This window comes from Pelodiscus sinensis, chromosome 21, assembly GCF_052426305.1.
Source record: "Pelodiscus sinensis isolate ZL-2025 chromosome 21, ASM5242630v1, whole genome shotgun sequence".
Classification (NCBI taxonomy): domain Eukaryota; kingdom Metazoa; phylum Chordata; order Testudines; family Trionychidae; genus Pelodiscus; species Pelodiscus sinensis.
The window spans coordinates 9,396,516-9,422,477 of NC_143072.1; the positions used below are offsets into that span (position 1 = coordinate 9,396,516).

The 25,962-nt window shown below is 58.3% G+C and overlaps 1 protein-coding gene across 1 annotated transcript in view; it reads left to right on the forward strand.

The window, feature by feature from the left end:
* Positions 1-245: 245 nt before the first annotated feature.
* TSPOAP1 (TSPO associated protein 1) overlaps positions 246-25,962 on the forward strand; it is a 93,779-nt gene continuing 68,062 nt past the window's right edge. The window contains exons 1-4 of the mRNA XM_089772100.1: positions 246-1,290; positions 14,951-15,058; positions 20,091-20,219; positions 24,039-24,215. Of these exons, the coding sequence (XP_089628226.1) occupies positions 919-1,290; positions 14,951-15,058; positions 20,091-20,219; positions 24,039-24,215 (786 nt within the window). The 5' untranslated portion in view covers positions 246-918. The remainder of the gene's footprint in view (positions 1,291-14,950; positions 15,059-20,090; positions 20,220-24,038; positions 24,216-25,962) is intronic.

Below are 25,962 nucleotides of genomic sequence, written 5' to 3' on the forward strand. Positions count from 1 at the left end.
CCACCCCCACCCCTATCCCCCCCACAGACACACACACCTACCCGCCCCCCTCCCCCCCCATGGAAACACACACCTATCCACGTGGCCGGGGGGGCTCTGTGGGGGCGGCTGTCAATTCGGGGTCAGCAGAAGGAAACGCCTGTTATCTGACAGCTCCCTGCTGCAGTACCCAACCGCTAATCAATAGGCAGCAAACACACCATTCCAGCACCATTTCCATGGAAACCAGACAGCTCTTCCTATTGGATGGCTCCCAGGGACGACCCAGTCCTGCCAGGTGCAGTCCCATTGTAGCACTGGTGACTTTGCACGCTGGGTGCTGGTGATTTTTGGTGAGCCCGCAGCTGGCAATGCAGCGCGCGCTGGAAACATCTAGCAAGCAGCGCGGGAGGGCTCCTTGGAGCTGGGCAGGGCTGACAACTTCAGCAAGCCCCCCCCTTACGTCACCGCTCCGGCGTGTGCGAGTATGAGGCGAGCACTGGCTGGGACGAGGCCTCCGTAGCACAGAGCTGCAGCCGAGCATCCGCCCCAGAGATCAGCAGGCCGGCTGGGCATGGGCGCGGGGGGCCCTGCCGCGTGAGGGCAGCGCAGTGCAGCTGAGCCCAGAGCATGCGACGCTGCCCTTGGCGCTGCAGCCGGGGGTGACAGGAATTGGAGCAGGTGCCAGGATTCGCAGTCGGCAGAGCCCGAGGCAGCTCAGCATGAGGGGCTTGCGAAGTGGCTCTCCCCCGGCAGAGCGGCTCTCCCGTCTCCCGTGAGCCCAGCCGCTCAGAGACGCAGCCCGAGATGGCCCCTGGATTCTCGCCGGGGCCCAGGCTGTGATGCCTTCGGGGTTTTTGTCCCGCTCAGGAGCGTTGTGGCTGCGGAGAAGTCCTAGCCCCCGGTGGGGGAGGCTCAGTGATAGCCCCACAGCGAGACATGGAGAAGCAGGAAGAAAGGAAGCCGCAGCCTGGCTCAATCCAGGTGTCACCCTGTCAGGGCTCTCCGGCATGGCACAGCCGCCGGGCCCCGGAAGCGCCTGTCCGTCAGGATTCAGCCTTGGGGACGGATCTGCAGGAAGATGGAGCCCTTGTGGGGGATTCTGGCAACAGGGTAGCTCCCGAACTGACGTCTGGGGCGCCTGAGCCTGGGCTAGAGGAAATCAGAAACACGTCAGTCCTGGCACAATCCCAGGTGCTCTCTGGGTGGCCCCCAGGCCACGGGGCGGTGCTGGTGCAGCCCCTGGAGAGCAGGGGGCCTCGGGGTGCGATGGAGGGGCTCGGGCACTGCCAGGCAGCTGGATCCTCCCAGGTAAGGCACTTGGCTCTCCGGTGGCTAGCTGCCCCGCGCGCTCAGGTAGAGTCATGCGGGTGGTTCAGTTGGGGGCCTGGGAGCGCTTGAAAGATGAGACAGGCAGCAGCCAGCTCTCTGTGGCTGAGCCCTCACGACAGCCTCTGGGCAGCTTGTGGTCAGCCCTAAGGAGGGGCTGTGCCGTGCTTGCAGGGCTGAAGGTGAAGGCCACCGGTCTAGCGAGCTGCCCTTTTGCAGGGCTCTCCAATGGGCTGCACTTGGACCTGCGCTGGGGTGGCTTGTGGCGCGTGGACGGGAGCTGACTGGGCTGGCTCTCAGCGGAGACAGAGGAGAGGACGGCTCTTTCGGTCTCTGCAGCCTTGCTGGCGGGGGAGGGAGCCCCTGGCTTTGAGAGCAGCGTGTGACGGGTTCCTTGGCGCTTCTTTGAGGAGACCCCTTCTCCGCCGTGCAGGGCTGCTGCTCCAGCCACATGCCCAGGCTCAGCTCCTGGCGGACTCCACACAGCACCCCTCTGGGGACCGGGCCTGCAAGGTTCCTTCTTCCCAGGACAGGTCACGCTCCCACCCGCCGCGCACGGGACACGGCAATGGCCCAGCCAGGCTCTTGCCAAAGGACGCGTGGAGTCCGGGCTCGTTCTACTTGGGCACGTCTAGACGACAGCCAGCTCTGTCGCCATGAGAGCGCAGCCGCAAGGCCTGGCGTGGGTGCCATAGCGCCGTCCGGCCAGGAGCTCTGGCGACAGTTGTTATTCCTCGCAGAATGAGGTTTGCCGCCGTCGACACAACTGCCGCCTTCTGTCGATGTTCTGTCGACGCAACTCAGCGGCAGTGCAGGCGCAGGTCTAGTTTTGTCGACAAAGCCCTGTCGTCTAGACCCACCCTCAGTGCAAAGGGGGTGGGCGTTAGGACACGTCTCCCCTGTATTCCTGGAACACGGCCGGGGGCGGCTCAGTAAGGAAATGGCCGGTGAAGAGTCATGACGTGGGAAGGGATGTGCCTTTAGTTGCAACACTGTCAAATCTCAGTGTTCTTGGATGCCAGTTCACTGTCTGGGGGTCACCCCCTCCTTGACTCAGGGCTGAGAGAGCTCCCAGCCCACAGCTCCAGGTCTCAGCTGGAGTCTTGTGTCCAGTGTGGGCCCCACATTTCAGGAGAGCTGTGGAGAAGCTGGAGAGGGACCAGCGAAGAGCAACACGAATGGTGACAGGCCTAGAAGACAGGAGCTAGGAGGGAGGCTGAAGGAACTGGGCTTGTTTAGTCTGGAAAAGCGAGGACTGAGAGGGGACATGGCAGCGGTTTTCGAGTACCTAAAAGGGTGTTTCTCCTTGGCCCCTGAGGACAGGACACGCAGCAAGGGGCTTACGCTGCAGCAAGGGAGGGTTGGGTTGGACGGTAGGAAAAGCTTCCTAGCAGGGTGGTCAAACACGGGGGGAAATTGCCCAGGGGGGTTGTGGAATCCCCGTCTCTGGAGGGTTTTAAGAGCAGGTTGGGCAGACGCCTGGCAGGGATGCTCAGCTGGTGCTGGGTGCGGCTGTGAGGGCGGGGACGGGACTGACGGCCTGTGGGGGCCCTGCCTGGTCCAGGTGCTGGGAATGCTCAGAAGGGAGCGGGAGGGGGTTTGGAAGATGCCTCCAGTAGAATCCCCTGCTCTGCGGCTGTCCCTTGTGAGTCCCTGATCTGGCCAACGCCAATCCCCCCCGCCCGAGTCGGTAGTGGAGACCTGACTCTCTCTCCCCCCTCGAGGAGGGGCACTTCGTGCCGCGGGCCGGCAGCCTTCCTCTGCCGCGTGGGAAGGGCGGGGCCCTCGGACCACGGTGACGACGCGCAGCAGCACTCAGGGTGTCCCTGCAGCGGAGAAAAGCCTGTGAGTGGCCCATGCCGGCCAACTAGGGGTGCTGGGCTCAGGGGCTATTTCATAGTGGAGGCGTCCAGGCGGGGCTGGAGCCCTGGCGCTGTGACTGGTCCCCCCTTGCAGGGCCCTGGGCAGGTGGGGAACGGCGGGGGCAGTGAGGGTGCAGGGTGGGGGGAGGCGGGAGCAGCAGGCGGCAGTGAGGGTGCAGGGTGGGGGGAGGGCGGGGGCAGTCAGGGTGCAGGGTGGGGGGAGGCGGGAGCAGCAGGGGGCAGTGAGGGTGCAGGGTGGGGAGATGGCGGGGGGGCAGTGAGGGTGCAGGGTGGGGGGAGGCGGGGGCAGTGAGGGTGCAGGGTGGGAGGAGGCGGGAGCAGCAGGCGGCAGTGAGGGTGCAGGGTGGGGGGAGGGCGGGGGCAGTCAGGGTGCAGGGTGGGGGGAGGCGGGAGCAGCAGGGGGCAGTGAGGGTGCAGGGTGGGGAGATGGCGGGGGGGCAGTGAGGGTGCAGGGTGGGGGGAGGCGGGGGGCAGTGAGGGTGCAGGGTGGGGCACGGCACAGGCAGTGAGGGTGCAGGGTGGGGAGATGGGGGGCAGTGAGGGTGCAGGATGGGGGAGGCAGGGGGCGGCACGGGCAGTCAGGGTGCAGGGTGGGGGAAGGGCGGGGGGCAGTCAGGGTGCAGTGAGGGTGCAGGGTGGGGAGATGGCGGGGGGGGGGCGGCACGGGCAGTGAGGGTGCGGAGGGGCGGCGGGGGCGGTGAGGGTGCAGGGCGGGGGAAGGTGGGGGGCGGCGGGGGCAGTGAGGGTGCAGGGCGGGGGGCGACGGGGGCAGTGAGGGTGCAGGGTGGGGGGCAGGCGGGGGCAGTGAGGGTGCAGGGTGGAGGGAGGTGGGGGGCGGCGGGGGCAGTGAGGGTGCAGGGCGGGGGGCGGCGGGGGGCGGCGGGGGCAGTGAGGGTGCAGGGCGGGGGGCGGCGGGGGCAGTGAGGGTGCAGGGCGGGGGAAGGTGGGGGGCAGCGGGGGCAGTGAGGGTGCAGGGCTGGGGGCGGCGGGGGCAGTGAGGGTGCAGGGCGGGGGAAGGTGGGGGCAGTGAGGGTGCAGGGCTGGGGGCGGCGGGGGCAGTGAGGGTGCAGGGCGGGGGGCGGCGGGGGCAGTGAGGGTGCAGGGCGGGGGGCGGCGGGGGGCGGCGGGGGCAGTGAGGGTGCAGGGCGGGGGGCGGCGGGGGGTGGCGGGGGCAGTGAGGGTGCAGGGCGGGGGGCGGCGGGGGGCGGCGGGGGCAGTGAGGGTGCAGGGCGGGGGGCGGCGGGGGCAGTGAGGGTGCAGGGCGGGGGAAGGTGGGGGGCGGCGGGGGCAGTGAGGGTGCAGGGCGGGGGGCGGCGGGGGCAGTGAGGGTGCAGGGCGGGGGAAGGTGGGGGGCGGCGGGGGCAGTGAGGGTGCAGGGCTGGGGGCGGCGGGGGCAGTGAGGGTGCAGGGCGGGGGGTGGCGGGGGCAGTGAGGGTGCAGGGCTGGGGGCGGCGGGGGCAGTGAGGGTGCAGGGCTGGGGGCGGCGGGGGCAGTGAGGGTGCAGGGCTGGGGGCGGCGGGGGCAGTGAGGGTGCAGGGCGGGGGATGGTGGGGGGCGGTGGGGGCAGTGAGGGTGCAGGGCGGGGGAAGGTGGGGGGCGGCGGGGGCAGTGAGGGTGCAGGGCGGGGGGAGCTGGCGGCTCGGCGCCCGTTCAGCATGTCACACATTCGTGCTCGCACAGAAGCTGTGGCGCGGCTGCGGCTCCTGGCAGGGGGCTTGTTACTTTAGCTCACGCCTGAGTGGCTCTTGCTCTTGGCTGATTCCGTCGTCAGGGATCACAGTCACTGCCGGCTCCCAACCCCGCGCTCGCCCGGCCGCGTGCTGTTCTGCGCACCGCTTGCCTGGGGACCCCTGGGGCCTGAGACTGTGGGCGGGGGCTGCTTGGAAGGCTTGCCCCCTCCTCCGCTTCTGGGCGCTTCTCCGTCTGGGAGGGGTGTGATGGGCCGGGCCTGGGCACCACTGAGGGAGTCCGCTCAGGGCTCCTTACGGCCCCAGGCTGGAGACCTTCCAAACAGGCCACACACCGGCCACACCGAGCGCTCCAGCTGCCAATCCAGCCAGCAGGAAGCCTCACGAGCAAAACCCCTCGGACACCCCAGCTCTCCCTGTGCCACAGTCAGCCCCGGGCCTGCACGCAGGTGAGGGGTTATAGGACCCAACCTCACCTACCCCCAACCAGTCCTCCCAAGACAAAGAACCAGCCACAGACCCCCGGTCAGTTTACACCCTGGATCTTCCCCACAAGAGCTCGCTGGGCCAGGCCTTTAGAATCGAACCTCTAGAGGTTTATTAACAAAGGAAAGAAAAGGTGGAGAGTGCGGTTGCTGTGGAGAATACGTCACACGCTCCAATCCCTGAGTTCTCGCACAGACTGTCAGCAGAGATGTTCCAAACCAGCCAAGAAGTCCCTGGTGCCCATCCTACGGCAGGACGGGTCAGCAGCCCTTCCCGGCTCTGTGCCCCATCTGGGAGCAGTAGCAGAACTGAAGACAAGATGGAGTCTGCCTCCTGGCACTTTCTATCCATCCCGGGTGTCTCCCAAGCTGGAGCAGGTCACGTGGCCCAGTGACCTGTCCCTGTGTCCCCTGCCAGCAGCCATTATGCCCTGGCTGGTTGCAGGTTTCCAGTCTCAGGTGTGTGGGGGCCACCCTGAGAGCCACTGTCCCTGGGGCCCTGCCAGTTAGCACAGTCACTGCACAACCCTTCCCCACAACAGGCACCCCAGGGCCCGTACTCATCACGCCACACGCAGACATCACACACGTACACGAGTAGCGCCCAGAATCAGTAGAACACAGGCTTTCATTGGCACCTCGCACGGCCCCTTTGTATGGACTTTGGGGCAAACACCCCCCGTGGGCGCAGCAGTGACCTGGCTGCTCCCCCTAAAATCCACTAACATGACGAGGCCTCTCCTTTCCCTGCTTGCCAAGCAGACAGCGTCCCAGCCGAGGCAGCGTGAGAGGCAGTGCTTCGGCCTGGGGCCGCGCACAAGTGGCCGACACTAATCCATACAGCCCAGCCTTGCACCCACTGGCACTTCCAACTTAGCATCTCGGCCAAGAGCAGAATTCACTCCCAAGCTGTCGCCGAGGGGCGGGGAGGCCCCGGGCCCTGCACCCCTGTCTGCAGCCAGACAGACTCCCTGCCGGCAGGGGGGCAGAAGGGTTATTGGTCTGCAGGGACGCAGCGTAGCACAGGAAGCGGGAGCAGCAGCGCCCTCCATCCTGGGGAGAGGGGTCCTGAGCCAGAGCCCTGGCTCTCTCCCCAGCCAGGCAAGACTGACCCACTCCCAGCTCCGGTCCCAGCCAGGCCCCTCCTCCCATGTTTGTCCTGTGTCACCTGGTCACACCCCTCTCTTGGGTTCAGGTTACAAAGGGCACACTGACATTCCCATGATCCTCGAGGAATTGGTGCTGTGCCCAGGGAAACTGAGGCACACGCACGGGGTTACTACGGGACAGTGGGACTCGCATGCTGCAGAGCAAGGCGACTGCAATGCCCACTTCGTCACGCAAGCAAGAACAGAGCTCAGGCTGGATTGGCCCGTGTGGCGTGTGCTCGTCCGATCCAGCGCCTGGCAGGCCGGTGCTTGTGTCAGAGAAGACAATGGGCAAAGATGGGAACCCATCTTGTCTGAGGGCGGCTTCTGCCAGCTCAGGGCCGGGGCACAGGGTGGGCAGCTGCCCATGCAGCTGTGCCTTTGGTGCTTGGTCTGGGAGGAGATGTTTGTTCTCCACCAGGGCTGCTCAAAGCAGACGTGCTCCGGCAAGGCAGGATGGCCAGCACTAGGGAGTGTGGCCCGATAGCCCGCCCTGGGATGTTTTGTGGCTGGGAGAGGTCCAGGTTGGATATTAGGAAAAACTATTTCCCTAGGAGGGTGGTGAAGCACTGGGCTGGGTTCCCTAGGGAAGTAGTGGAGTCTCCAGCCCTAGAGGTGTTTAAGTTTTGGCTTGACAAAGCCCCGGCCGGTTGATTTAGTTGGGATTGGTCCTGCCTAGAGCAGGGGGCTGGACTTGATGAGCTTCTGAGGTCTCTTCCAGCTCTATGGTTCTATGATTCTATGAAGTTGAAACCTTGTTGCTTGGGTGCCGGCTGTGGCTGGCCTGGCTTCTGTGCTTGGTGCGCTGGGCCTGGCGCCGCTGGCATCTCTTCTCTGGTGCCAGTCTGAGCCCCCGACTGGATTTTCTGATGGGCTGAGTGCTCACAACCTCAGCTACGGCCCGTGGGAACAAAAGCTGCAAATCAGCCCCAGGCCTGTCAGTCTGGACCCCCCACCTCACTGGCAGTTTAAAAATTCTACCCACCTCTAGTCACACGGCAGGTCTCCTAAACCCTGCAGTTACCGAAAACAAGGTCCAATGTGAAGCAGATACAGCAACAGATGGATTTGAAAATGCTGCACAAGACCTTCTAAGCGGCAAGTCCCCAGGACCAGATGGTTTAGCAGCACCTTGTATATGTTTGTTCAGGTGTTTGCAGTGTCTCCAACACTGCAGATTTCTATAACTCCCTTCACGTGGGAAAATTGCCCAGTTCACATTAGAAAACCTGCTTTCCCATACTCTTGACAAAAGCTGAAAGGTCAGAAGATTGCTCCCAATGGTGCACAATCTAATTAATCCAGGTAATAAGCCATCAGCATAAGACTTTGCAAACCTCTCTCTGTAGCGCTGGCATGATCACCCGCCCCGATGAAGCATTGCACAAGTGCTTTGAGCCTGTCTCTTTATAGCACTGGAGCAATGCACTTTGGGAGCCCCGTGTTTAACTCTTCTGCCACTCTCCACACGAAGCTTTGTCTGAATGTTGAGTCAGAGCCTTTATCTCTCAGGAGAAGGACGTTCTTCAGCCTCTCTCTCTCTTGAAAGCCTTGCAATAGCCACCAGAATCTTGAGCGATTGAGGGCAGGACAGAGCACCGTTCCATACTGGTGAAATGCACACTTGCATCCCACACACCTGCCGCATGGGCCAGCAGCCCCGGGGATAGTTCTTGAGCAAATGTGGCCAGGTCCAGGCAGAAGCGATGCTCTTACGCACCCAGGCTCTTGAATGAATGTGGAGGTCCCCCCCCCCCAGGTTTGCTGTGGGGCCCAATACCCCTGTTTTAACTGACCCAATTCGGCCAGATCGGCTCCTCGTGACTAGCCTCACTTCGAGCCCGGAGGCAGAATAATGGATCCACAGTTGGTGGGATTTTCACTAGTGCTCAGAGCTGGCCTAAGCTGAGTGCTTTGGAAAATCCCCCCATGCACGTGTCAGTGTAATTAGAGGAGCACCTGAGACCAGACTGAGCTCGCTGAGGCGCTAGCGACAGAGAACCGGAGCTGGTGTGACCCTCCCCAGGGTGGCTGGCGATGTGTGCCGGGAGCTGGGTCCATGTGACTGACCCTCGGAACACAGCTGCACCGGGCAGCAGACTGCTCCTCTTGCCAACCTGATTTATGGCGCGGATCCCTCTGGAGTCTCACCGCCCACCCTCCACTATGGAGGAAGGTACCAGGTACGCTGGCCCAGTGCCAGACTCTCAGCATTGTCCTAGATACACAGGCCTCCCGTGGGCCAGACTTTCCTCCAGAACAGGAGGCTGCTCTTTTTTTAAAAAAAATGTCCCACCCGTGGCCAAGATACAGCACCACTGCATTTCGAACAGCTCAAAACAAGCTCTGCCCTGCCTTTCGCAGGGCCCCCAGTGCACTGACATGCAAGACACGTCCTCCACGTGGCACTGAAGACCCCCGCAGCTGAGGAAGAACCGATGTGATGTGACGTGTCTGGTAGCCTCACCCAGAGAAGTGCCTGTTATTCCGTGAGGAACACCCGCGTGCGCATCGCCCAGCGAGATATCCTGGGGAACTCGAGCTCTTAAAATCCGGAAGGTCCCCTTCAGCGGCGGAGATCATTGCAATACTCCTTTGAGCCCTCTGGCGGCAACACTTGCAACCAACCTTTAAGGCGCTTGCCTGGGCAGCTCCCAGCCAGCAGCCCAGCAGGACCTCTGGAAGGCTCCGTGCCTGCTGCAGCCCCAGGCCACGCCAAGCAGCTAGCTGCTCCCTTTGCCTCATTGCAGCCGGCCAATGGGAGCTGAGAGACTGTGCTGGGGGCGGGACAGAATGTGAAGCCTCCGCCCACCGATGCGCAATGCAGAGAGGCACATGGAGCAGCCAGATGCTTTGAACTGCTTGAGGATGCTCAGTGCCTGAGGGTGGGCCCTGGGCCAGATTCAAAGGCTGGGCCGCATCTTGCCTGCCCCGATCTTAACGCTGATGTGAGCCTTATTCGTTACCCACCTTGCGACTCTGCAGTGAAGGAGACAAGAAGCTGGGGGAAACGCTGTGATTGTGTAGAAGCTTTCTCCTGACGGGCACATGGCCCTGAGGTTGGGCAGGCCATGGCAATACTGGCATTTCCGAATGTCGGCGCATTTGGCTTTGCAATGCAGTTTTCTATGGTTTCCATGCAGCGGCCCCTGCCAGTAGTTTCTAGTTGAGTAAGATCTGGGGTTGGGGCTAGTCTGTTCACAGCCCAGGCAACTTGCTTGCTGCTGGTAGCAGCAGCATCCACTGAGCAAAGCAGGGCTGCTCCACACGGGGCCTGTTTGCTTGCGGCCCGCAGTGCGGTTTGGGTTTCCGCGTGTCACATTACCGAATTGGAGGGAAGCAGCCAGATCGCTGCTGCACCCCTAGGTGGGGGTGCTGGCCCCAGAAATTGGTATAAAGGGAGCCATGTGGGGTATTGAATGGGAGCTTATTGTTTGTTAATCTTATGTACGCTATTTATGTGAGTGTATAATGTCTGTGTGTGTAGGTAGGAATCTGTAATCTGTGTGGAAGCTGAATATTTCTCTGAATGTGGTTAAGCATTGCTATGGACAGGCTGAGTAGCAAAGCCCTGTGGAACAATGGCTCTCAATAGGCTATGGACACACCCAAAGAATGGGATTTGTCACCTGAAGGCAGCCAGCAGGGAACATAGAGATTGGCCTCTGACCAGGTGACTTGCTGCATACAAGAAGAGGCCAGGAAGGAGGTATAAAGGGGCCATGCGGTCGATGCCATTTTGTTCTCAGCTCAGCACTTCATCCCAGAGGCAGCATTGCAGGGATTGAAGAGCCCGGAAGACCTGTGAACCCATCCTGATCGTAGGATGTGCAATAAGAACTTTTAAACCAGCAGCTGTAACATCTCTGCTAGAGCCTGCATCGAGAACTGGGAGATTCGGTGCATGTAACGTACTGTACTTTAACAACCTTACTCTCATGCTTTTCTTTCTTGTAATAATAAACCTTTAGATATAGATTCTAAAGGATTGGCCCAGCGTGATTTGTGGGTAAGGTCCAGAGGGTAAATTGACCAGGGATCTGTGGCTGGTTTCTTGGAACCGGACAGAACTTGTTCGGGGTAGGTGGGATTGGGTGCTAGGACCCCCCACCTGTGTATGAGGCCCGGGGCCATCTGGGGCACGGATATTGCTGGGGTGTCGGAGGGGTTTTCCTCGGGAGGCTTCAGGCAGGTTGCTGAAGCGCTCTGTGGGACTGGTTTGTGGCCTGTGTGGAAAGGTCACCAGTCGGGGGCTGTAAGTAGCCCCGGATTTGAGCAATTCGCCCTGAGCGGACGCCCTCAGCTGTGCCCAGACACGGCCCGGTCCGTCACACCGCGGGCCTGCTGGCGGGAGCCAAACCAAACAAGGAGCCGGTGTAATGGGCTTCTGTTGAGATGCGTTTTAGTAGTTAGCTTCCGGGGCTGTCGTTGCTCATTCAAAGTGCTGTCCGAGGTGGAAATGGGGTCGATGTTGCATTTTATTAGTCAGCAGAACTGACTTCAATGGGGCCTGTGTGCTGTGTCGTCTTGCCTTAAGCTTTGGATTCATGCCCGCCAGTGGGAAAGAAGCTATTTGCATATATTTGCATGCACATTTGCAAGTACTTGCAACCACGCTTAAGTTGCGGCCCTCGGCATGTGCTGGGAGTGGCTTTGTGCCCCCTCTGGGGCTTCCGAAGTGGAGTGGCCCTGGTGTGAAGCCTCAGGAGGCCTGCCCCCATTTGGGGGTGGGAAACGCGGTTCCACTGGGGTGTGTCCCCCGGGCTCGGTCCCAGGCTCGCTCTGCAGAGACGGGACGGCCCGGGGCCCGCAGCTCACCGCTTGCCATTGTTCTTTGGGTCAGTCGGTGAGCGGGGGACACGGGAGAGCACGGTGTTCTCTGACCGTGGCAGCCGCCTTGGCGGTTTCTGGTCGCTGGCGATTTGCCCGACGGCTCAGATTGTTTCTTCTGGATTTGCTGGTCAGGGGTCCGGGTGGAGAGGAACGGCTCCGACGTCGGGGGACTGGAGCTGGTTGTGGAGAGACGACTGTCTCCTTGTTCAGACATTTCAGGCTCCCTATTTGTCTCCCCACCCCCGCTGTAGGGGCACACTGACTCCTCCGCCCTTTACCTGGCCTCTGAGCCTGCCGAGCTGGTCCTGAGGCTGGCCGGGCCAGCGCAGAAGAGGTGGTCAGATGGCCTAGCTGCCCCTCGCCGGAGAGGGCTCCTGGGTCTGTAGCAGTGGGCAGAGCAGTCTGCCTCTGTCAGCTGCCCCGGGGCCTTTCAGTCTTTGCTGTGCCCACACAGCGGTGATGTGACGGCGAGTCGGGGTCCCCCGATCTTGCAGCCCCGTCGCAGCAAGAACAGGCTCCGCCAGCCAGAGAACAGGGGGGTTATTGCTCCTTCAGGACACAGCCGAGCACAGACGGGACGTGGCCCCAGGAGTCAGGGCCAGGGAGCCTCAGACCCTTGAGATGGGTCCCTGGGCCCCTAGACTCCCAGCCCCTCAGCCTGTCTCCTTCATGATTCCAGCCAGAAACTGACCCTCCCCCAACACTCACTTCCTTTGTTCCAGTAGCCTCCCCAGGAATTGAAACGGGGGGAGGGCGGGCGTCAGGGCCGATGAGGGGTGACACCGTGAGGGTGAAGGTGGGCTGTATGGCACCATAGTTCACAAAACTGGGGGGGCATTGGGGAAATTCGGGGGGGTATACACCCGCATGGGGGGGGGTGTAGGGAAATCCCTGCTTTGTTCCATCCCTTTCCTTAACCGGTAGGACCAGTTCGGTCACTGCCATGGGGCCCTCAAGGCGCTTCCCGCTGGGCAGTGTTACAGACAGAGGCCAGTAGGGGTCGCCCACAGCCCAAGCACAGCAACCAGCAAGGTACTGACACTACATCCCAGGCGCCCGCGGAGGAGGCTGCCGGGGGCGGTGCCCTCTGATGTGGGAGGAAGACGAGCTCGTGGTGCTTTTTGCAGAAGCAGGAATGTGAACCCCAGTGCTGTGGCTGCATTTCAGGGCAGGTCTTACTGAGATTGCCCCTGCTGGGCAGAACTGGATGGTCCTGACTTCTGTGGTGCGAGTGACCCGGTCAGCCAGCGAGACAACGTGACAGGTGCAAGGTGCCAGGACTCGGCACAAGGGAGCTGAGTCTGGGTGGCACAAGCAGCTTCGCACTAAGAGAAAGCAGCATCAGCCACCCACAGCCACAGCTCCCAGCACTGAACCAAACCCCTCTGTTCCTGAAGGGAGACCTCCCCTCGTTAACCGGTGCCAGCAGTGAGCGTGGGAAGGCACCACATGGCGATCTTGACAGCTGCACAGTGTGCAGGTTCATTTGCATCTCGTTTAGCGTCTTTGTTCTGTTTATTGTATTGTTTGAAACCTGACTCAACTTTGTGGGGTTGAGACGCGGTTACGACGTGTCGCTGCCACCTTTCCCTCTGCGGGCTGGGCTGCTTCGGCGCAGTGTGCAAGGGGCAGACGTGGCAATGCCAGCTGGCAGGACCTGCTCCTACAACCTGGAGCCCGTGGACAGAGAGCTGAGCCCACCTCGAGCACCGCTGAGCAATCTGGGACTCGGGGCGGCTGCAGGGCTCTTTCACCAGGAAGGAGCAAGGATGAAGAGGGGGAGATGTTGAGCTTTGTAGATTTCGAGCTCACACTCCACAAGCGGCTTCTTCAAACGGTGGTGGTGGTGTTTTTCTAAATTCTGTTGGAAACTCTGGGGACTTTGGGGATTGGGGCTGTCGTTAAGCTGTATTTTATGATCAATTTCTTGCGATAATGTTCGTTATATTTTTGCTCCCCTTTTAGATTGTACAGACCATGTTAATACTGGCATTTCCTAACTTTTGAGTGTTTGGCTTTGACTGTAGTTAAACTGTATTTTATGACCCATTTCTCGCTCTAATAGGTTTCTTATTTTTTTACTCCTCTTTTTAGATTGCACAGACCATATTAATACTGGCATTTCCTAACTTTTAGCTGGGCAACATTTTGCAAATATTTCTTTAACTGAAATTCTTTTAATGCCTAAATCAGACATTTAATTTTTGGTCACGTTGGTCACAAAGTAACTGCGTCCCTGGTTTCGGGAGGAGTGGAAAAGGCCAGTGCTCCAGAATGGCTAAAGGAAGTTTTCATTTTGGGTCCTTACATGGCTGTGCCAGCCCTTTGCAGAATGAACGTGACGCGTTGATGTGTCGAGGGCTGGGCAGTGTTCGCTGGGTGCAGCTTTTGCGGAACGGCTGGAATTTGACACACTTTTGCTCTGGTTTGAGAAGCAAAGGCTGAGCGTGTTTGTGTTCTGGTTCTGTACCCTCAGGCAGCCAGCGTTGGTTTTATGCCCTTTTCTCTGGTTTTCAAACATCTTCTTTTCCTAAGAGATCTACAACTGTGTGTGGGCTGGGAATCTGCCCTCCGCGCCGGGGGTGGGCGGGACGAACGGAGCCCCCTGCCCGGAGCCCCGCGGAGGCTGCCCGCGTCGGCTGGGACCATGGCCCGCTGGGGCTCTGAGGGCCTGCCCCTCCCCGGGGCGAGGCTGGAGTCAGAGGAGCTGCCTGGACGACACTGGGGAGCCGGCATGGACCGGGGTCCTGGGGCTGAAAGTGGACGGGCCAGTCCTCCTGCCCCTGCGGGGGGCCCGTCTCAAGGCACGAGGGAATCCTCCTGACGGCTCAGGCTCCATGTAACTTTCCCCGGCCCCACAGCCTGCTCCCCCCCCCCCCCCCCGAATCCCCTCCCGGCTGCTGGAGCCGCTGACCTCTCCCACAGCCCCCTTAGCTAGCCCTCCTGACAGCCTCGAGGGCCAGGAGCTGCAGCTGAGCATGGTCACCAGGAAGACCCGGAGCCCCGGGGGCACTGACCTCCAGCTGCTCCCTAACCCCACCTCTCCCCAACACCCCACAAGCTCCCACCTCTGCATCATCCCACCTCACCCCCCGGCAGCCTCCCCTCCCCTCCCCTCCCCTCTCCCGCTGCAGTGTCCCGTCCCACCTGACCTCCCCCCAGCAGCCTCCCCTCCCCTCCCTCCCCCGCTGCAGTGTCCCGTCCCCTCCCCTCCCCCCAGCAGCCTCCCCTCCCCCACTTCAGCCTGCTGTCCCATCCAACCTCCCCCCGGCAGCCTCCCATCCCATCCGACCTTCCCCTGGCAGCCTCCCCTCCCCCTTCCCCCGCTGCAGCCTGTCCCCTCCCCTCCCCCGCTGCAGCCTCCCATCCCCTCCCCTCCCCCCAGTAGCCTCCCATCCCATCCGACCTCCCCCCGGCAGCCTCCCCTCCCCTACACTCCCCTGCTGCAGCCTGTCCCCTCTCCTCCCCCCAGTAGCCTCCTGTCCCATCCGCCCTCCCCCTCTCCTTTCCTGCCCACACCTGGCTTGCTGGGTGGGATCCCTGCGGGCCAGTCTGGAGCTGGGCAGCGGGCTGTGATCTCAGCTGGTCTCTCCCTTTCCCTGCAGGGCTGCGCAGGTGACCAGGCCCTGGCCAAGCACAACGCCCTGCTCCTGAGGGCACTGCAGGAATTGCAGCGCTGCTGTGCCAGCCTGAAGGAGGAGAACGGCCTGCTGGTGAGCATGAGAAGGGGCCTTGGGTGGCGTCCTGCTCGGGCCTGGCAGCCTGCCTGTGGGCAGAGAGGGGCTGGGCTTGCACCTGGCTGGGAGCAAAATCTGGCAGCAGGGCCGGATTCCGACCCGAGGGCCGGCGCAGAGGGGGCTCTGTCTCGGAGCACACCAAGCAGGAGAGCGGGGCCTCGGCCGAGCGTGGCAGGGAGCCAGCGAAGGGACTGTCATGGGATCCACGTGGGACAGGGCGGGGGGCAAGTGCAAAGGAGCAGGGGCTGGCCTGGCGAGAGAAAGGGACACGTTACCCAGCACTCTCAGCTTCTCTTTTGCCACCTGTGGGCGTCAGAGACACCCCGTCCAGGAGCAGGCTGAAGAGAATTCCTCCCTGGCTGAAAGGAAAATGCCTCAGGCAGAAGCAGGGCCTGGCTGCAAGAAGGAAACCTCATAAGGAAAATTGCTTCTGGGGGGATGGTGCGGACAAAGCTGTAGATGTGGCCGAAGGATCAACTGGTTAGTAACTGAAATCATTCGGAGCCCAGCGTGCAGGGTATGTCTGTACTGCCACCCCACTTCGAACGAGGGAGGCTGCTGGAGGCATTCGAACTTTTAATCCCAGGCTTCGTTTGCAATATCCTGCCAGGAGGTTTAACGGTAGTTTGAATTAGGAGCTTTAATTCGAACTACCTAGCCCGTGCCGCATGTAGCCGCAGGCAGGTAGTTCAAACTATGGGCATTTAAAAATGGCGCCCACCCGGGAACATGCAAATGAAGCCCGGGAAATTCAAATCCCAGGCTTCATTTGCAAGTTCGAATGACTACATTAGCCACCCTAGTTCGAATGAGGGTGGCAGTGCAGACATACACTGAGAGACTAGCAGGTGTATTTGGGTATAAGCTGTCGGGGTAAAACACAAAGCAGCATTCTGCAGGGTTCTCTCTCTTTCAGTCTACATGGGATTTGAGAAGTAAATTCCCAGGCTGTTTGCTGCGTTGGATGTTGCTAGAAATAACGTTTAACGTCACTAAGCCTAACGAGTTCCCTAGGTTTAGTGTCGCTAAGCCTAACCAGTTCATAGAACGGTAGAGCTGGAAGAGACCTCAGAAGGTCATCAAGGCCAGCCCCCTGCTCCTTTGCACCAGCCCCCTGCTCCTTTGCATCTCTCCCGATCTCCATGGCTGTGTCTACATTGGCCCCTATTCCGTAATAGGGATGCTAATGTAGCACTTGGGAATAGGCAAATCCACGGGGGATTTAAATATCCCCCGCGGCATTTGCATTTTCATGGCTGCCGCTTTTTTCCGGCTTGTAGATAAGCCGCAGAAAAGCGCCAGTCTGGACGTGATCCTCCGGAAAATAAGCTCTTTTCCGGAGGATCTCTTATCCCTACTTTCAAGCAGCTGGGAGGGAGCTGGCTCAGGCAAACTGGGGCCAGGTGAGTTCTCTGCTGTCTGTCTGAGGGCCTTTAAAAGCCTCAGCAGTTGGAGGCTGGATGGGAGAGTGAGAGAGCGAAAGGAAGGTGGTGGAGAGACAGAGAGGAAGAAACCGGAGAGAATAATTTTGACCAGCATTAGGTAAAGGCAGCTAGGGCGGGAGCCTGTGGGCCCCTGGCTGGGCTCCCTACCATTGAGACCCACTGCAAAATCCCCAAACTTGGGGGCTAAGGGGAGGAGGCCTACCCAGTGGTGGCTTGGGGAAGAGGGACCCTTGCCACATAAGCCAATCTGGTCGCCTACCACATTTGCTTTTCTTGCTGCGCATCGGGATGGTTTCTTCCTGTGCCTTTAATAAGGCTTCTTTAAAATACAGCCAGCTCTCCTGGACTCCTTTCCCCTTCATGTCAGCATCCCTGGGAATCCTGCCCATCAGTTCTCTGAGGGAGTCAAAGGCTGCTTTTCAGAAGTCCAGGGTGTGTATTTTGCTACTCTCCTTTCTTCCTTTGGTCAGGATTCTGAAATCTACCATCTCATGAGCACTGCTTCCCAGGTTGTCACCCAGCTCCACTTCCCCTATTAGTTCCTCCCTGTTTGTGAGCAGCAGGTCAAGTTGCGCATGATCCCTGGTCGGATCCTTCAGCACTTGTACCAGGAAGTTATCCCCAACATTCTCCAAACACTTCCTGGATTGTCTGTGTACTGCTGTATTGGTCTCCCAACAGATGTCAGGGTGATTAAAGTCCCCCTTGAGAACCAGGGCCTGCCATCTGGAAGCTTCTTTCAGTTGTCCGAAGAAAGCCTCGTCTACCTCATCCACCTGATCTGGTGGCCTGTAGCAGGCACCAACCACAACATCACTGCTGTTGTTTGCTCCTTTAAACTTAACCCATAGGCTCTCAACAGGCTTTTCTCCCTCTTTATACTGGAGCTCCGAGCAATCATAGTGCTCTGTTACGTACAGTGCAACTCCTCCTCCTTTTCTCCCCTGCCTGTTCTTCCTGAACAGCTTAGACCCTTCCATGACAGCGCTCCAGTCATGCGAGTCATCCCACCACGTCTCTGTTATTCCAATCGTCATAGTTCTTTGACTGGGCCAGGGCTTCTAATTCTTTCTGTTTGTTGTCCAGGCTTCTTGCATTGGTGTACAAACACCTCAGATAACCAGCTGATCACTCTACTTTCGCCATGCGAATCAGGGTTCCTCCTTTGTTGCTCCTTCCTCCTTGTGTTTCTTCCCAGTGTCCGACTTCCCCACTTACCTCAGGGCTTTGGTCACCGTCCCCCAACAAACCCAGTTTAAGCCCTCCTAAGTTCCCTAGGTTTGGCGTCGCTAGGCCTAACGAGTTCCCTAGGTTTGGCGTCGCTAGGCCTAACGAGTTCCCTAGGTTTGGCGTCGCTAGGCCTAACGAGTTCCCTAGGTTTGGCGTCGCTAGGCCTAACGAATTCCCTAGGTTTGGCGTCGCTAGGCCTAACGAATTCCCTAGGTTTGGCATCGCTAGGCCTAACGAGTTCCCTAGGTTTGGCGTCGCTAGGCCTAACGAGTTCCCTAGGTTTGGCGTCGCTAGGCCTAACGAGTTCCCTAGGTTTGGCGTCGCTAGGCCTAACGAGTTCCCTAGGTTTGGCGTCGCGAGGCCTAAAGAATTCCCTAGGTTTGGCGTCGCTAGGCCTAACGAGTTCCCTAGGTTTAGACTCCATCACTCAAGCACACAGCACAGAAAGCTGCAGAGAGAGAAATCTGGAGTTGCCAGCAGCTGCTGAGTGTCATTTTCTTACTTTCTGTTGCGTAACACGTGCCCCTTATTTCGGACCCCCTGGCCGCAGCCCACAGTGGCGATGCAATAAGTCGGGTCCCTGGCTGACGCCGGCTTCCCAAGGGAACCCCGTTCTAGGCTTGTTTTCTCAAAAAACAGCCGTGCCCGTGAGTTCAATGGCGCTTCCTCCAACATCAAGTGCCCTCTAAAGGGCCTTAGCTTCTTTGGTAACTTCATTTAAATCAGGGTTGTGTTTGGTGATTTCAGTGCAACCTGCCCTGCTGCTCACGGCTTTCATCTTTGCTGCCCAGCAGGCATGTGCCCTCCCCTTCAAAGCTCAGGGCTCCCAACCCCAGGGTGGGGGAAGCTATGGGAGAACTCGGGGGAAGCACAGAAGCTTAGGCAGGCTGCAGAGCCTGGGAGAGACTGCTGTACCAAGCAGAGCCCTCTCCTCCATAGCACGCTCCTGCTGAAAAAGCAGTTGACAAACTACTCGGATGGCCCTGGAACAATAGGGTCGAGGAACCTGCATCGTGTGATGCTGTACCTGCCCCCCATGAGGCATGGCAACCCCTTCCCAGGTGCATCATGGGATAGCTCCCATGGTGCACTGGCTCGGTGTGGAGGAAATAGCAGTTTGTGTGGATGTGCTTCACCGACACAAGCAGCCAGTGTGGACACACAGCAGCCGTTTCATTAAAGCGGCATAACTTTTGCTGAGAAAACGTTGTGGCATGGACCTGGCTGTCCGGGAGCCTTGTTACTGTGCCCGCTGTCAGCAGTCAAACAGCACACGCTGTACCCGTCAGCGGCGAGGTCTGCAGAGAGTGGAAAGGTTTGCACTGAGCCGCGTGGCCCCGTACTAAACGTGCTCGTGTTCATTGAATCCTTTATGCTGCTTTAATGTGGTTTTTAAAAAGAGCTGAAGAAGGCACAAGCAGCCCAAATCGATGGTTTCAGGGACAATGACAACTAAGCCCGGGTTGTTTTTCACTTCAAAATTCCCTCAAAAATCAGCCTCTTTACAATCTCCAACACAGATGTGGAATTAATCACGTTTCAGAATACTCGGGTTTTGCATCATTTTATCAGCCCACCCGCGTCCAGTCACCCCACCACGGTGTCGCCGCTGCTCCGCTTAGGAAAGTATTTCTCAGACCGGCTCTTGCGGGTCTTATTCTCGGCATTGACTCCGCTCTCCTCGCCCAATGGCTGCCAAGAACAGGGAATGAAAATGGCAGATCTGTGGGGGAGCATCCGGGGGGGGGGGGGGGCTTTCAGGGCTCATCTTCCTTGGCTCTTTCAGCAGCCTATGAGTGATGTTGCCAGATGACAGGAGACAGGGAACAGTTGCAGCTTATTGCTGGGGACAGATAAATAATAACAAAAATGGGGTTTAGAGAGAAGAAAATGTGGGAGGAAAATAAAAGGAGATTCAATTTGAGAAAACAGAATTAACATAGGTGGAGAAAAATCCCTGGAAACCAGAGGGATGGGGAGGGTGTGGTGATGGATGGGACGGCATGGTGGGCCAGCAGTGGTCTCTCGAGAGTCGGAAGGAAAGGCGGATGAACATGAGAGATGTCCATGCTAATGCCAGCTCTGGCTCTCTGAGGCTATGGCTACACTGCTGTTTTTTTCCGCAAAAAAGAGATGCAAATCGTGCTCGCATTTGCATATCTCCTTCCCATGCTTTTTGCGGAAGAGGTTTTGCTGCTATTTGGGCCCGTGTAGACGGGGCCAAATGTCGGAAAACCCCTCTTTCGTGAGAGCCTGTAACCCTCGATTTACGAGGAAGAAGGGGAGTGGGTTACAGGAGCAGGGCTGAGCCTACCCTACCCCTCCCTGCGCAGCGGAAGAGCTGTTTTCCTGCGACGGAGGAGAAGGTGAAGCACCTGAAGCGGAAGAACGCGGAGCTGGCCCTGATCGCAAAGCGTCTGGAGGAGAGAGCAAGAAAACTGCAGGAAGCAAACCTCAAAGTGGTGAGTGTTTCACCCAGTGCAGCGGCATGTGGCCTGCCCAGCCCTCCCCCCAGTGCCACCTGGATCCCCTGTGCCGTGGGAGGCCACAAACGGGAGCAGAGCTGGCAGGTTTGTGCCCAGGCAGACTTCTGGGGACCCCGCGGGAGCCGTGGGCTGTCACGGACCAGGCCAAGAATGGCAAAAGCCAGTGAAAGGCAGCAGATTGCGCCATTCTCTGCTCCAGCTGCCCTGGGTAACTCAGCTCTACCCGCCTGCCCAGGGACGCCCCGGGGGTTGGCTCTCTGGAGCCCCCAGCACCCTGGCGAGAAGCGCAGCATGGCCAGGGGCTGGGGGTGGCTGAGACCCCCTGGCTGGCGGGTGTGGGGGGCTGTCTGCAGGGAGCTTGCGCTGCTGGAGGGGTCAGACCACCGGGGGGGGGGGGGGGGGTGATGTCCTGGCAGGGCTAAGCGGGGAAGTGAGGCCATGGTGGAGGAAGGTCCCACGGCGGGCAGCGTTCCCGCATGTCCTGCCAGACCTGCCGGCCTACCCCATCGTTACTAGGAGACCGTGTCTCCAGGCTGGTACGGGGATCGTTTGAATCCCCCCGCTTACAGTTGGGTCACCCCATCCCCCACGTACCTGGGACTGGAAAGGGCCGAGAGACGGCTGCGAACATGCTGGGGGGGGGGGGGGGGAGTTTCACAGAGCTGGGCTGCGGACAGGAGCTGCTGACCTCCGAGAAGCACCGCGTGTCGTGGGCGACTGGCTTCCCTGCTGGGCTGGTTGTAGCTCGGCGTCGGGTGTGCTCAGGGAGTGTGGGGACTGCGTGCGTGCACCGCTGCTGAGGCGGGGGCGTTCTTCCCAGGACAGGTAGTGAGGAGTTAGCATTTGGTTGCTAGCGGGGATTCCTTGGATGCCCAGATACGCTGCAGCACACTGGGCCTGCCGGGTGATGCCCGATCCCTCAGCACAGAGAGCCTGCAGCTGGCTGATTTGTGTATCTAGAGGGAGCTAGAAACAGTGCTTCCCCAGGGATTGAAACGAGGGGGGTGTTTGAATTTACAGAAGGTGTCAGCCAATAAGGGTGCGGCTGAGGGCGAAGGTGATAAATGCAAAGTAGGAAAACAGAATCCCAGCTACACGTACAAAATGTCGGGTCTAAATTAGCTGGTACCACTCGAGCCACTGTGGAGAGTTCTCTGAAAAATTCCACTCAGTGCAGCGGCAGGCAAAAGAGCTACTGGGATGTTAGGAACCATTAGGAAAGGGATGGATGAGACACCGAATCATAAAGCCTCCGTATAAATCCATGGTACATGCTCCCATCAGACATATTGTTGACTGTCAGGTCACCCCATCCCGCAAAATATGCTGGAATTGGGAAAGGTGCGGCGAAGGGCCACTGGAACAATTAGGGGAATGAAACAGAAGGGGGGATTAAGACGACTGGGATTTTTTGGTTTGGAAAAGAGACAACTAAGAGTGGATACGATCATAGAATCCCAGGGCTGGAAGAGACCTCAGGAGTCACTGAGTCCTGCCCCCTGCTCTAGGCAGGACCAACCCAACTCAATCATACCAGCCAGGGCTTTGTCAAGCCGGGATTTAAAAATCTCTAGGGATGGAGATTCCACCCCCTCCCCAGGGAACCCAGCCCCGCGCTTCACCTCCCTCCTAGGGAAATAGTTTTTCCTAATATCTAACCTAGACCTTCCCCACTGCAACTTGAGCCCATTGCTCCTTGTTCTGCCATCTGCCCCCACTGAGAACAGCCTCTCGCCAGCCTCTTTGGAACCTCCCTTCAGGGAGTTGCAGGCTGCTCTCAAATACCCCCTCACTCTTCAGACTAAACAGACCCAGATCCCTCAGCCTCCCTTTCTCGGTCATGTGCTCTGTGACGGCGCGTCGGGATTTTCCCATCTCCTGCACCCCCGAATTGGCATGAACAGACTTCACCAGCCAGTAGAATGGAGGTTGTTTATTGTTCCTCCAGCACAGCGCAGCACAGATGTAATCTGGTTACAGGAACTGGGGCTAAGAGGCCTCAGCGCCCCCCTTGAGATAGGGGAGTCCCAGCCCCCCCCCCCCCCCAGCTCCTTCTTCCCTGCCTTCCAGCCAGGAACTAACTTCCCCTCTTCCAGCCCTGCCCACAGCCAGGGCAGCATTCACCTCCCTTTGTTTCTCCCCATGGGGGGCCGCAGGTCAGACAGGTTTTTGAGTCACCTTTGCATAATAAGGTTTTCCCTGCTGGGTCTTGCTCCAGACAGCAGAGGTCACCACAGCCCAGCAAGTACCCCCACTACGTCACATGCTCCAGCCCCCAAATCATTTTGGTCACCCTCTGCTGGACCCTCTCCAATGCGCCCACATCCTTTGTAGTGGGGGGCCCAGAACTGGACACAATACTCCAGATGTGGCCTCACCAGAGCCGAATAAAGGGGAATAATCACTTCTCTGGATCTGCTGGCAATGCTCCTCCTAATGCCCCCAATATGCCATTAGCCTTCTTGGCTACAAGGGCCCACTGTTGACTCATCTCCAGCTTCTCATCCACTGTAACCCCCAGGTCCTTTTCTGCAGAACTGCTACTTAGCCAGTCGGTCCCCAGCCTGTACCAGTGCTTGGGATTCTTCCCTCTTAAGGGCAGGACTCTGCACTTGTCCTTGTTGAACCTCATCAGATTTCTTTTGGCCCAATCCTCTAATCTGTCCAGGTCACTCTGGACCCTGTCCCTGCCCTCCAGCGTATCTACCTCTCCCCCCAGCTTAGTATCATCCGCAGACTTGCTGAGGGTGCAATCCATCCCCTCATTCAGGTCATTAATAAAGATGTTGAACAAAACTGGTCCTAGGACCGATCCTTGGGGCACTCTGCTAGAAACCGACGGCCAACCTGACACCGAGCCGTTCATCACGGCCCATTGGGCCTGACAGTCTAGCCAGCTTTCTATCCACCTTACTGTCCATTTATTTAACCCATATTTACAATCTCAATTGGGCTGAAGAAAGAGAATAAGGAAATGTTATTTAATCCTTCACATAACACAGGAACTAGGGGTCACCCAAAGACATTAAGAAGCAGCAGGTTTTAACAAACCAAAGGGAAGTATTTCTGCCTCAATCTGTGGAACTCCTTGCCCAGGGATGCTCCCCAGCCAGGTTGTGTGTGCGCCTCTCCCTTCTTCCCAGCACACGTCTGCTGCTGATCTCTGCTGGGGAATGCAACATGTACTGTGAGTGTCTCTAGCCTCTGTCAGAGGCTGGGAATGGGCGACAGGGGAGGGATTGCTTGATGATTCCCTGTTCTGTTCACTCCATCTGGAGCACCCTGCACTGGCCCCTGTGGGCAGACAGGACCCTCGGCCGCATGGACCTTTGGTCTGACCCAGCCTGGCCATTTCCATATTTATTATAATTATATGAATTATAAACATACAAAGATTTCGTACAGAAGCTCCCAACATGCTGCCCTCTCAAGACAGCAGTGAGGGGCGATGATAAACTTGGAAACACCTTGGCCTACTAGGACCCGTGTGTTACCTACGTTTCCGTTCCCAGGCACAGTTCTAGCACTCGGGAGCCAAGTCACTAAAACACCGGCCAGCACAGAACCGCTCCTTTACCGGGCCCCTCCCTCCCACTCCGCCGCCCCCCATGTGCTGGTGGCGTCCTTGGCCAGGGGAGACTCAGAGGTGCTTCCACATGAGTTCACCTCCAGGTGTGTGTGGGGAGGGGGGGAGAAAGGCACCTTGCCTGTCCCACCAGCTGCTCCCTGCTTGTTTTGCTCTGATGTGACTGCCCTGGCTGTGGTGTCACCCTTGCTGCTCTCTCCTTGGGGCAGGTAAACGCGCCGGCGGCTGGGAAGGGTTCCGGCTGGGAGCTGTGTAGAAAAGCATGTGCCCGCCAGCGAGCCAAGGACCTGACGGAACAGGCCAGTGCCCTGCTAGCCAAAGATAAGCAGATCGAAGCGTTGCAGCAGGAGTGTCGGGAGCTACACGCAAAGGTCACAGCTGGGAAGGTGAGTGTCACCGGCACCAACGGGCCAAAGCTTGTAAGTAATGTGACTGAGCAATAACTTCCTGGTACAAGTGCTGAAGGAACCGACCGGGGCCATGCGCAGCCTGACCTGCTGCTCACAAACAGGGAGGAACTAATAGGGGAAGTAGAGATGGGTGGCAGCCTGGGCATCAGTGATCATGAGATGGTCGATTTCAGGGTCCTGACCAAAGGAAGAAAGGAGAGTAGCAAAATACACACCCTGGACTTCAGAAAAGCAGACTGACTCCCTCAGAGAACTGATGGGCAGAATTCCCTGGGATGTTGACATGAAGGGGAAAGGAGTCCAGGAGAACTGGCAGTATTTTAAAGAAGCCTTATTGAAGGCACAGAAAGAAACCATCCCGTTGCCAGCAAGAAAAGCAAATATGATAGGAGACCAGATTGGCTTACTAGGGAAATCCTTGGTGAGCTTAAACACTTGACAAGAAGCAGAAACTTGTACAGATGACTAGGAAGGGGCATAAATGTCTAGCTCAAAAATGCAGGGGAGTTCTCAGGCAGGCGAAAGCGCAATTGGAATTGCAGCTGGCAAGGGATGTGAAGGGCAACAAGAAAGGTTTCTACTGGCATGTTAGCAATACGAGGGTGATCAGAGAGGGGGTGGGACCCTACTGGATGAGGGAGGTAACCTAGGGTATGTCTAGACTGCATCCCTCTGTTGGCAGAGGGATGCAGATTAGGCAGGTCGACATTGCAAATGAGGCAGGGATTTAAATATCCCATGCCTAATTTGCATAAAAATGGCTGCCATGTTTTGCCGACTCAGCACTTTGTTGGAGGGGGATCTGTCGAGAAAGAAAGCCTTTTTCGAGAGATCCTGTAAACCTCCTTGCAGGAGGCATAAGGGATCTGTCGAAAAAGGCTTTCTTTCTTGACAGATCTCCCTCTAGACTGCTGCTTTTTGCCAACAAAGTGCTGAGTCAGCAAAACGCGGCAGCCATTTTAATGCAAATTAGGCGCAGGATATTTAAAACCCTGCCTCATTTGCAATGTCGACCTGCCTAACGTGCATTCTTCTGCCAACAGAGGGATGCAGTCTAGTCATACTTCTAGTGACAGACGATGTGGGAAAACTGAAGTACTCAATGCTTTCTTTACCTCCGTCTTCACAGACAAGGTCAGCGCCCAGACTAATGCACTAGGCAGTGCAGTATGGGAAGTAGGTGAACAGCCCTTGGTGGGGAAAGAACAGGTTAGGAACTATTTATAAAAACTAAACATACACAAATCCATGGGCCTGGATTTAATGCATCCGAGGGTACTGAGGGAGTTGGCAAATGTCATTGTGGAGTCTTTGGCCATTATCTTTGAAAAGTCATGGAGATCGGGAGAGATCCCGGGTGACTGGAAAAAGGCAAATGTAGTGCCCAGCTTTAAAAAAGGGAAGGACAATCCAGGGAACTATAGACCAGTCAGCCTTACCTCAGTCCCTGGAAAAATCCTGGAGGGGATCCTCAAGGAATCCATTCTGAAGCACTTGGAAGAGGAGAAAGTGATCAGGAATAGTCAGCATGGAGTCATGAAGGGCAAGTCGTGCCTGACCAATCTGATCAGTTTCTACGATGAGGTAACTGGCTCTGTGGACGTGGGAAAGTCAGAGGATGTGAGATACCTTGACTTTAGGAAGGCTTTTGATATGGTCTCCCTCAATATTTTTGTCAGCAAGTTAAGGGAGTGTGGATTGGATAGATGGACTGTAAAATGGA